This window comes from Mytilus galloprovincialis, chromosome 8, assembly GCF_965363235.1.
Source record: "Mytilus galloprovincialis chromosome 8, xbMytGall1.hap1.1, whole genome shotgun sequence".
In the NCBI taxonomy this organism is placed as follows: Eukaryota; Metazoa; Mollusca; class Bivalvia; order Mytilida; family Mytilidae; genus Mytilus; species Mytilus galloprovincialis.
Window position 1 is genome coordinate 26,760,214 of NC_134845.1, and position 13,250 is coordinate 26,773,463.

The 13,250-nt window shown below is 32.3% G+C and overlaps 1 protein-coding gene across 1 annotated transcript in view; it reads right to left on the minus strand.

Annotated features, from left to right (window-relative positions):
* The window catches only part of LOC143043206 (uncharacterized), a 62,160-nt gene that overhangs the window by 24,148 nt on the left and 24,762 nt on the right, over positions 1-13,250 (minus strand). The window contains exons 4-6 of the mRNA XM_076215618.1: positions 7,890-8,164; positions 6,104-6,229; positions 3,251-3,473 (exon numbers count right to left, since the gene is read on the minus strand). Coding sequence (XP_076071733.1) covers positions 3,251-3,473; positions 6,104-6,229; positions 7,890-8,164 — 624 coding nt within the window. The remainder of the gene's footprint in view (positions 1-3,250; positions 3,474-6,103; positions 6,230-7,889; positions 8,165-13,250) is intronic.

Below are 13,250 nucleotides of genomic sequence, written 5' to 3' on the forward strand. Positions count from 1 at the left end.
AACCAGGTTCAACCTGCCATTTTTTTCTTTAAAAATGTCCTGCACCAAGTCAGGAATATGGCCATTGTTATATTATAGTTCGTTTCTGTATGTGTTACATTTTAACGTTGCGTCGTTTGTTTTCTCTTATTTTTAAGTGTAAATTCACATTGCGATAAGACGTGTCACGGTACTTGTCTATCCCAAATTCATGTATTTGGTTTTGATGTTATATTTGTTATTCTCGTGGGATTTTGTCTGTTGCTTGGTCCGTTTCTGTGTGTGTTACATTGTAGTGTTGTGTCGTTGTTCTCCTCTTATATTTAATTTCTTTTCCCTCAGTTTTAGTTTGTTACCCCGATTTTGTTTTTTGTCCATGGATTTATGAGTTTGAACATCGGTATACTACTGTTGCCTTTATTTAGTACTACAGGCATTGCATTGTGTAAAACTGGTTAAACCTCGTTGGTATGTCGAAATTACGAAATAGCGATGTCGTTTTAACGACATGTTAAGTCGAAATTACGACATAGCGATGTCGTTATAACGACATATTTTTTTTTTGAATGGCACTTATCGGCTTCCGTAAATTGCAAACATAAATAAGTAATTGAACGATACAGTTACAGGGGAGTTAATGACGTTGCTAGCGTAAAATGTTATTTTCGCGACGTCAAACTGTGACATATCGGGAAAAGATGCATTTTTCGACAAATTTTTATTGTTCAAACTGATTTAATTTGAAAACGAGTGCATGGACCCCTTTTTTTTTAAACGGCATTTTGATTCATTTTGCTAAGAGATTATGTGGACCAATTTTATAAAACTGTAAATAGTGCAAGTTTTTTAATTTTGATAAATATACAACAAAAAAAACCCCGTTTTTTTCTAAATTCATGACCATTTGATAAATATTAGTCTATTTCTGAAGAAAAAAAATTGCATACATTTTTATGAAAATTACAAATTATTTAACTAAAAATAAATTGTCTTTATCTTTTAAAACAAAAAAGTTATGTCTTTCTTCCGAAAAGAAAAACACGGCCTCAAATCCGAATTTTGAGCAAATATACAAATTTCGACCTCATTTAACTCAAAACGTAGCACATGCAGGTATAATTTGTATTTCATATTTGATTAAATCTGGCAAAAAATAGCCTGTATGGAAATTTTCATCAAACTTTAAATACGGGATCAAAACTGTATCGTATGCCCTTAAACACCTTTAAACTTGTGTGAATCGATCGTCACTGATTAGCTTTTAGTACACGAAACGCGCGTCTGTTGTAAACATTTTGAGCCTGGTTATATGATATATATAAAAAAAATAGTTATTGAAATTTCATAAGAATATACTTTGAACTTAACATCTTTATTTGCCAAACTTCAGCTTAATGACGTAGAACTAATTCTTAGTAGGAGATTACTGCTTTTTCTATCGCACAAGACAACTACTATATCGAAAAAAAATATGCTTTAAGCATATTCAGATTAAAAGTTGTAATAACTTATCTGATGATTTCTAAATATAAGAATCGAATGAAGTCTTAAATATATATAAATATTTATCATATGTTTAGTAGTAAATACAGTAGTTTTGCATATGTGATAAATAGCCTGCTGTTTAATCCATATCGCGCAACTTTGATGCGCACCCTTTATCGCATACCCTTTATCACACCCCTACTTTTTTTTCTTTTTTTCTTTTTTTTTACATAAAGTCAGTTTTGTTTTTTTTTTGCTTAAGAAAAATTTTCCTCAAAATAGGTCAATTTTTTGAATGACATCATTGTTTGGTATGTGACGTCACGAACGTCAGGTTTTCATATTGTATGTGACGTCACGAACGTCAAGTTTTCATATTTTTTTGCACACTAAATGCAACTATAAAAAATACAAAACACACAAATAAATACAATAATAAACAAAATATTTTTAAAACAACAGCACGCAAATTGTAAGGTAACCCATGTGCTTCGGATAAGTAATTGAGAAGTTCTTTTAAGAATGTTCGCTACTCTGTTTAAAAATAACAAGCTTTTTAAAAGACTGTTATAAATGAAAAGTATATAAATAAAGAAACAAAAAAAAAGCAGAAAAAAATGGACGATCCGTGTGCTTGATTTCGAGATATAAGCCGTTGAAAATTTGGCGGGAAATAATTCTCTCTAGATTTTTCTTTCACTTAACATTTGCACCTTTTTTGTTTAAAAAACTATGAAAAATAACAAGGATTTAATAAGATTTTTAAATATGGCTTTTTAAATTATATGTTATAAAAATATGAAAAGAAAATTAGGGGTTAGTGGGCAATTTTTTTAAAAGTTTATACATGGATAAAACCAGAGGATTCCGAAAATCTGGCAAAAATTCAAAAAGAAGAGGAGCAAACATCCTTAAGGCCTTTGAAACAAGACAAAAGTAGAACTTAAAGTAACCCAGTGCTATGGATCAGAAAACAGTTCATATAATATAATACTCTTCTGTTGAAATATATGATAAAGCGTATAATACATGGCAAAATCCGTATCACATGCCGTATCACCCTCAACCAATATCATCCCTCGGGCCTAAAGGCCCTTGGGCTGATATTGATGTCTTGGGATGATACGACATATGATACGGATTTTGCCATGTATTATTCTCTCTCTCTCTCTCTCTCTCTCTCTCTCTCTCTCTCTCTCTCTCTCTCTCTCTCTCTCTCTCTCTCTCTCTATCTATCTATCTATCTATCTATCTATCTATCTATCTATCTATCTATCTATATATATATATATATATATATATATATATATATATATATATATATATATATATATATATATATATATATATATTAGAAAATAACTATCACACTGTATAAGAAACACTTCATGCAAATGTGAAGATCAAATAAAAAAAAACGACTTTCAACATTGGTGAAATAATCATGCCCCAAGTGGAATTATATTGAATAAAATCTGTAATTTAAAAAAAAGAAGTCACGGTAGCAAAAGAACGCCTTTTTGCAAATTTCATGCACCTGCTTACTATAAAACCTTATCGCTAGAAGTGATATTATCTGAGATTTAATCAAGTGTACATTTCCTGTTGAGATCTGACGTTAATATTGTAACAGTGGAATTTTGTGACATTGTGTTTTGTTCTAAGACTGTTTTCCAAAAAAAATCAATCTATCTTTAAAATTTACTACGTTATATAGAAGAGCTGTCCAATAGTCCCATATCTACTTTCTTTATATCTTTAAACAGTCGAGGAGGATGATAATTACCTTGTTCTTAATCTGATTCACTTCCTTTTTTAATTGTTCAGTTTCATCTTTCAGTCTTGCTTTTTCTTTTCGAAGTTCTGTTATGTCTTTCTCTTTTTCAATAATTTCTTTCTGATTCTTTGTTCTGTCTCTTTCATTGGTTTTTCTCTCTTCGATCAATAATTTTGATAGATCTTGGGTTTTCTGTTTTAACTGTTTTATCATTTCTGTATCTTTCTCAGCACTGTTAATCGGATCATATACATGTAATTATCTTCAAGATTTTAATCAAGCATAAACAAATAGAACACAATACCGGCACTTTTCAAACCGATTTTACCAATCAAATGTGACTTACATTTTTACCTGTTATGTCTGGGTTTTTTTTGTTTACACATTGTAGTCAATATGATGGAATTTGATGCGACTGTGATACAAGTTAGCAGTTAAGCCGGCTATAAAACAAGGTTGAATCCACCATTTTCTAAATAAGGTAATGTATTCGTTAGATGTGTTTCAGCTTTGAGTTTGCTATTTGATAAGGGACCTTCCGATTTTAGTTTTCCTTGGATTTTGGAATTTGTTATTTCACTTTACTTTTACCTTAAACAAAAGCAACACGTCAATTCTTTTCTCTAACGTATACCCAGAGATGCATATATTTTAAAATATGTTCTATAAATAAGTCTAAGATATTTATTATCATAATCCAAAATTATGGTATAGGTTGTATCTGATTTTCATTTAAGAACTGTGTCATTATCTGGGACCAGATATGAATAGATACGTCGCTATATGTTAATGACAAATAAAATGTTCTGTGAAAAACGGTTTTTAAAATAGACCTCAGGGGTCGGTTTTACCAAAAAGTCGTAAGTTTTTTTGTGAAACCGACTCCTGGACATCTGGTGTCTGAAGGAATGTTTGTTCACAGTATTTATAAAATGTCAGTTCAGATGTAGTTTTCGATTTGTCTGCGATAACCAAGGAGAACGTGTGTACTTATGAACGAATCTAACTAATTACGATATGAGAATTCTACAATTTAACAACATATCTCACTAATATTTAGTTTCAGTTTTGAAAGAAATTCACCTGACTTTTAAACAAGAGGCTCTCAAGAGCCTCAATCGCTCACCTGAATTTTTTTGGTTTAATCTCATATCAATGATTATTTTGGCTTTTCAATTTATTTAAATGTTCTTTGAATCGTCCTATTTTCTTCAAAAGCAAAAAAAAAATCATTTTCTCCTATGTTCTATTTTAGCCATAGGAGCTATGTTTCTTGACATACAAGGAAATGAAATATAAAATTTATACTAGATACTCTGAAACTCTATAACTCATTTAGCCTAAGTTTGGCTGAAATTGATACAGCAGTTTCAAAGGAGAAGATTTTTTAAAGTAAGTCAACATGATGAACAAATTGTGAAAAAAGTCTTTAAAGGGCAATAACTCCTTAAGAGGTCAATTGACAATTTTGGTCAAATTGACTTATTTGTAGATCTTACTTTGCTTAACATTTTTGCTTGTAACAGTTTATCTGTATCTATAATAATATTCAAGATAATGACCAAAAACTGCAAAATTTCCTTAAAATTACCAATTAAGTGGCAGCAACCCAACAATGGTTTGTTTGATTCATCTGAAAATTTCAGGGCTGATAGATCTTGACCTAATGAACATTTTTATCTCATGTCAGATTTGCTCTAAATGCTTTCGTTTTTGAGATATAAGCCAAAAACTGCATTTGACCCCTATGTTCTATTTTAAGTAACGGCGGCCATGTTTTTTGACAGATCAAAAATCGAAGCACACACTTTATGCAGGATAATCTAAGGAACAATCATGCTAAGTTTCATCCAAATCCATTCAACAGTTTCAGAGGAGAAGATTTTTTAAAGTTAGCAAATATGATGAACAAATTGTGAAAAATTGTCATTAAAGGACAATAACCCCTTAAGGGGTCAATTGACAATTTTGGTCATATTAACTTATTTGTAGATCTTACTTTGCTGATCATTTTTGCTGTTTACAGTTTATCTTTATCTATAATAATATTCAAGATAATGACCAAAAACTGCAAAATTTCCTTAAAATTACCAATTAAGTGGCAGCAACCCAACAATGGTTTGTTTGATTCGTCTGAAAATTTCAGGGCTGATAGATCTTGACCTAATGAACATTTTTACCCCATGTCAGATTTGCTCTAAATGCTTTCGTTTTTGAGATATAAGCCAAAAACTGCATTTGACCCCTATGTTCTATTTTAAGTAACGGCGGCCATGTTTTTTGACGGATCAAAAATCGAAGCACACACTTTGTGCAGGATACTCTAAGGAACAATCATGCTAAGTTTCATTCAAATCCATTTAGTAGTTTCAGAGGAGAAGATGTTTGAAAAATTGTTAACGACGACGACGACGACGTCGACGACGACGACGACGACGGACGCCAAGTGATGAGAAAAGCTCACATGGCCTTTTAGGCCAGGTGAGCTAAAAACAAGTTAGTCTGTAACCTACTGCTTACCAATGATGACCCCCGAATCAAAGTATAAGGTAAACAGGAATCTTAGCGTCTGCAATTAACATAATGTTCATGCAATTTCCAGTGAAAAACTTGCGCTTCCTTTGTGGTTGCTATTTGTGTGTCATGACGTCTTCAATCTACTAAATCCATTGGATGTTTGATGTGTACGGATTGATGGTTTAGTCTTAGTTGCAATTTTCGGTGAAAAAGAAACTAAAATTAACGAACAATAACCTAAAACAGGCTTTAACTACACAACACACAACTATATAGAAACATTCGTAATCTTTTCAGGTAAGAAGATCAATAATTATGATATATTTTACTCTTGAATTTACTTACCTGTTCCTCAATTCCTTCCTTTGCAGATTTGCGTCTTTAAGATGTTTTGTTCGCCAATTTTTATCACTGAGGTCGGTAAAATCAGGATTACCCTCCGTCAATATCTTGCTTGCAAATCCACTACACCTTAAACACAATATAAGCGTATACGGTTAAACTTTCAAATGATTTAAATACAGGCATTTAGTAATTTATAGTTCGTAATAAAAGAAACCAAAATAGTCATTGCGTATTAGTCGTAATACCAACATCAACACATTGATGCTACAAGAAAATAAAAATAAAACAAGTAAATCTGTGAGCTACTACTCACTGACGATACCCCCGCCGAAATTTGCAACTTGGCTATCATGTGTAAAATGATACAAGTGTTCGGTAAACAGGAAGTTGTTGAGTGATGAATCTGAAAACCCATCACACGGTATAGCTGACTCATATAAACCCTGAAACCAAATATCAGAAATCCTTGTATTGTAGTTCCAGAGAAAGATGTGACGAAAATTTGAAACTTGGCTATCATGTGTAAAATGATACAAGTGTTCGGTAAACAGGAATTTGTTGAGTGATGAATCTGAAAACGCATCACACGGTATAACTTACTTATATAAACCTTGAAACCAAATGTCAGAAATCCTTGTCAAATAGTTCCTGAGAAAAATGCAGCGAACATATTCATGGGAGGGACGGACTGACGGACTGATGGATGGACAGACAGAGGTGAAACAGTATACCACATTTTTTTAAAGCGAGGGTATAAAAACATATACTTTTCACTTGTGTATAACATGGTGACCGGAGCTTGTCTCCAAAAATGAATTTTGTACTAACCGTGTCTCAAACCCAAAACCTCAGTACTTACACTCATTCGACTCAAGAGTTATACTTGAATCATACTGACGATACCCAACATCAAACCCTAGTTAAAGTCACAAATTTCTCTTATGTAAATAAAAAAAAAGTAAAATGGGGTTTAAGTTGGACGCAAAATGTAACCGGAGAACAGGATTTGTCTGAAAACATACTACTGTACTTAATGACTGAACTGTAATGAAGAATATATGAGATGAGAAATCCATCACTACATACTGAGCATGGGTAACGGAGGACGATTATCTACTTACTAGGTTACAAAAGAACCGTTTTATCATAATACCAAAGATTTTCAAAAACAAGAGAATCCTTGTATCGCTTACCTTGTAAAAATATGTTATTTGATATTATTCTTTTAATTTCATTGCTATGTGTGACTCTATTTCTGCATTTTCGAGTTGTTGTCAGACAACTGAAAATTTTCCAATGTTTTAATAAATAAAAACACAAAACTTGGAAAAGAAAATCAAAAGTTTATAAAAATATCTAAAGGAGTTCACGTCAACAAATATAAACAGTTCATCAAAGTCACGGAAGTTGGTAAAAATGTTTTTGAGTGAATTGTCCAATATATTGACGACGGATGGACGAACGAACAACGGTATACCATACGTCACGTAAACGGGTGTACATAAAAAGCAATATCTGAAAAAATTGGGAGACGTATTCAGGTTAAAAGTAGATTAAATATTAAACACATCGTAATAATCAGCTGAATTTCTGAAAGGATTCCACATAACGGAGGAAAGTAACAGAATGACAAATTTTTGGTGAATAAGAAACTAGAATTAACGAACTTTAACAATTACCTAAGGAAGCTTTAAATACCTATCACACAACTACATAGAAACATACGCAATCTGTTCAGGTAAAAAGATTAATTATCATTATATATTTTACTCTTGAATTTACTTACTTGTTCCTCAAATCTTCTGTTTGCAGATTTGCGTCTTTAAGATCTTTTTGAAGTGAATCAATATCTTTGAATTGTTCTGATGCTCTATGTTCCAACTGTTTATACATAGTTTCTGGATAAAATATTTGTCCATTGATCTGAACTACGGCATTATCAGGAACTCCAGTAGGGCGATGACTTTGAGTGGATTGTGCAGTTTGTTGAAATGTACTTGTCTGAAGACCCTGCGTGTTTCCAGTACCGCTGTACGTGCTACTCAAATTTTCTCTTTTATTCTGGGTTTTATGAAATAGCGAAGAGTACACATAATAATTACTATATATGTAGTATGCTATATATCAAATCATGAATAAATGGGGATGTGGGATATGCATAAATGAGACAGCATTCAAATCACTCAAATGACCTAAATCAATGGACTGTCAATCATAAAATTGAGAATGGAAATGGGGAATGTGCCAAAGAGACAACAACCCGACCATAGAAGAAAACAACAGCAGAAGGTCACCAACAGGTCTTCAATGTAGCGAGAAATTCCCGCACCCGGAGGCGTCCTTCAACTGGCCCCTAAACAAATATATACTAGTTCAGTGATAATGAACGCCATACTAATTTCCAAATTGTACACAAGAAACTAAAATTAAAATAATACAAGACTAACAAAGGCCAGAGGCTCCTGACTTGGGACAGGCGCAAAAATGCGGCGGGGTTAAACATGTTTGTGAGATCTCAACCCTCCCCCTATACCTCTAGCAAATGTAGAAAAGTAAACGCATAACAATACGCACATTAAAATTTAGTTCAAGAGAAGTCCGAGTCTGATGTAAGAAGATGTAACCAAAGAAAATAAACAAAATGACAATAATACATAAATAACAACAGACTACTGGCAGTAAACTGACATGCCAGCTCCAGACTTCAATTAAACTGACTTAAAGATTATGATTTCATCATATGAACATCAGGCACAACCCTTCCCGTTAGGGGTTTAGTATCATACCATCATAACATATATGAGAAGAACATAACCCGTGTCATGCCAAGATGCCAAGATGTTCCGATGCAAAGACCCTATAAGTGAATAAATATTAACGCCAAAATATGCAATCTTTAATGACCTGACAACAGTATCGTAACTATATCCCTTCTTAATAAGTCTATTCAAAGGTTTTGTTAGTTTTTGAGGTGAATACTGACACTTTTGTGCTTTATAAAAAATATTTCCATAAAGAATTGGATGTGAAATACCTGAACGTATAAGAAGTCTGCATGTTGAGCTATATTTACGAATGATGTCCTTATACCGATGATAAAACTTATTAAATGTTTTGACTAGTTTGTGATATCGAAAACCCTGGTGTAATTATTTTTCAGTAATACATAAATTTCTCTCGTTAAAATCTAAAACATTGTTACATACACGAGCGAATCGTACAAGTTGAGATATATAAACACCGTAAGATGGTGACAAGGGAACGTTACCATCTAAAAATGGATAATTAACGATAGGAAATGAAAAATCATCTCTTTTATCATAAATTTTAGTATTCAGCTTTCCGTTAGTGATATAGATATCAAGATCGAGGAAAGGGCAGTGGTCATTGCAAGTATTAGCTTTATTTAAAGTAAGTTCAACAGGATAAATTTATTTAATATACATACTGAAGTCGTCATTATTGAGAGCCAAAATATCATCCAAATATCTAAAAGTATTATTAAATTTGTTTATCAGCTGTTGTTTCGATGGGTCTTTGCTTATTTTTGTCATAAATTGTAACTCATAGCAATACAAAAACAGGTCCGCAATAAGTGGTGCACAGTTGGTCCCAATTGGAATTCCGATAATCTGACGATATACGGAATCCCCAAAGCGAACAAAAATGTTATCTAGTAAAAATTCAAGGGCATATATAGTATCAAAGCATGTCCAATTGACATAGTTTTTTTGTTTATTGCTACTAAAAAATAACCTAAAAGAGTTTGAACATATATATTCACATTCTGACTTTTTAAATGTCCATTTAATTAGGTGTGTGAATTTTTTCTTAATGAGAATGTGAGGCAATGTGGTATACAGGGTAGAAAAATCAAAACTTTGACCAGATTTAAAATCACCAATATAAGCATGCAATTTATCAAGTACTTCCAACGAGTTCTTGACACTCCAAAAGTAATTATTTCCACTATTTTCGAAGGCCTTATTTGAACAATTTATTATCAGGTTTTTAATTTATTTAATTTAATTTATTATCATGTTTAGTCTTCAAGATTTGAAAGTATTCTAGATGCGTCATTGACTCAATACAATATATATGTCAAGCTCTTTATCGTTCCGAGTATAAACGGTTAAAACAAATTGATCAGAAAGTATAAAAGATCCGCCATTAACATTAAAATCATATGAAACCTCAAATTAAAAAAAATGATGCATGTGTTTTTTATAACAAAATGGATAGTTTTCATTGTTAAACTTATTTTTTCTGAAGAAAATTCTTTAAGGAGTAGGGGCAATAAGACCCTTATTTGGCCCAAAAATTACTGCAAATTAAAAAGTTATCATACATATTCTTAAATTACTGAAAACATTTAGAAGTTTACTTTTTTTGACGGCTTGCTTCCAGGAACGACATATTTTTCGTAGTCACTGGCTACGGTTACATCGAAATGTAACTATAATAATAAAATTAGTGTTACATTGGATACTCATTGAAAGAATACAAGGTTGTGTAATGATCCGATTAATTACAAATAGAACAATAATATTTGTTTCTACGGTTACATTTATGTTATTGTTACATACATGCACTTCGATATACGCTAGATTTATTAAAAAATAAACCTTAATATACATGTACATTTGTTACTTGTTTTTTTTTTCGCAAAAAGAACGAAATAGGCTATTTGCCAATTCCCGTAATTGACCCTATAATTAGAGACCTTTATTTTTGTTGTCTCCCTTTATGATGGACGTTAATGGAGAGCTAGCAAAAAGAGTAAATTTACCTGTGCGTAATGTGAGTAACCTATAAGGTTTTCAAATCTTTTAATTACATTATTTTTTTGTTTAGCTTAATACCTTTGACATCAGAAATTATTTTTCATGAAAAATTCGTTAAACCGCCGATACATCACTTTCAATTCATCATGCTTTGCATTGGCAAAAGCCAATTTTGTCCAGTATGGAACCAGTCTACGATTGACAAAGGGAAGTAATTTGTTTAAAAAGTGTGTAATAATAGAATCAAATCGGTAATTAGCAAATGGACTATTACGATCACATAATAACTGGACTCTGAACTTTGAAAGAATAACACTGATTCCACCAATTTCAACATGTCGACAAATGTAAACATCACTGAATTGCCTTCACACTTATAATATAAACATCGCAAGAGTAAAGAAATATTTTTTTCACATGAGTCATGACAGACATTGAGACTTTAACTTCAAAAAGGGATAGTGCAAAATGGAATTGTACAGTATGCAATGACAGACGTACCCATTGCTGCATCATTCGTTTGTGATGGCTGCTTAGAGTGTTCACCAAAATACCAAAATGCGTCGGGCTAAAACATGCTTCCATAAGCATCATAGACTTTGATTTGTAGAAACTGACATTGTGAATAAAAAAAAATGTATGCAATATTGTAAAATTCAAATAAAAGTTTTCAAGTTTTATTTTTGCATTACTGTAACAATAACGCAATGTAACTGTGGACTAAATTATTATCGTTACACTCGTAATTAATCGGTGCATTCCGGCAATAAGTCTTCATTCTTTCTTATGTATAAGCTTCCTATCTTAGGAACACCTCTTAATGGGTAATAGGTGATATTTACTAAAATAGGTATTAAGAACGTAGGTTTCTTGGATTTTTAAAAGTAAATTTAGATATGGGTTAAGTTAAAAACAAAAATAGAAGTGGTCCAGTAGACGTTCTAGATGTGTAAGAGCGATTAAGTATATAAAACACTAAAAGTTCATTGTCTATAACAGCCTCTCCTAGAATTCATATAATTCCATTCACTTTGCACTTGATTTTTAAATTGTTTAGGAGCAGTATATGACATATATGTATTTCGAACAAAATTCTCTCGTCAATGACTTAATATTCATCTTCTGGGTTTTGCTGAGGTTTTGCAGCTATAATGTCATCATGATGTGGTTAATGTTGAAGAGTTGTTCCCATCTTTTCCTATGATACTTGTGACCAGAACTTTGAGAGGAATGAAATACTTCATACGAGTTTCCCTTAAAGTTGAATAGAAGGTTAAGACGTGCGTTAAATCGTTCCTATGACACAGCGGACATGTTGCATAAATTTGTACTAACTTAAAGTATGTACGAGTGAGCATACGAGCTTTGATCATACTTCTTCGAACATCTAATAAATTTTGTGAAGCGTATTCCCAGACGAGATGAACAATTCATATCTCTAAAATGGTTGCGTTTAGGAATCTTAAAGAAGATTTTGTATCTGCTGTTTCTTGTTGTTAAGAAGTCCAGTATTTGTTGATTGTGGATCTGAGGTTTTTTTCCATACTACTTTTGAAGGCAGTTTTTTATTGTGGTCAAGAATGTTTGACAGATTGTATTATTGTAGCAGTGAAATTGATTGACGAAAAAAGCTTTTAGGATTTTTGGGAATTGATGGATATTTGTCTTTTAAGAATTTCCTTTAATTTAGAGTTGTCACATGACAGAATTGCGTGTATGAGAGTCAGTGGATTTCTCCTTCTACGGGTAGGACACCAGGTAGTAGAAAAATGGCAGGAATAGCCGTTCTTTAAGAGAAAGATTGTATGGATCTGAGTGTTTCTTTGTAAAAAATTTCCAAAAGTTCTATTTGAGCTTTGGTAAGAGTGAGGACTTCCAAACCATATAAGAGTCTAAGCAATACATAGCTTTTATATATTGTAAAGGATATTTTAGGATTAAGTCTGTTGGTTCATTACGGCATACGTGGTTCTTCTTGCAGATTTGATACGTTCCTCTATGTTATTTTCACATTCTTTTATAGGGGTTCGTCTTATACACAGATGTACAGTTGCCAAGAATGCAGAATTCTTGTAATTTAGTACTGGAGTCACGGTGATGGCACAGTAACTATCAACTAGAGAAGGATTTTTTTCATTCTTTAAGACTGGCGCATCACGATTCAGGATTTGAAGTCAACTGGAACTTTTCCTTCCTCCAAGTTTTTATTGAAGTTTTTTGACAGCGCTGTTACAACATTGCTCAATTGCTTGTTTTACTTCCTTTTCTGTGTATGGGTCAATTGATGGCATATTCTGACTGAAAGTTTCTTTCACTATTTGCTGTCTTTATTGGCAGAGTTCCAGATACGAATTGTCAAATGA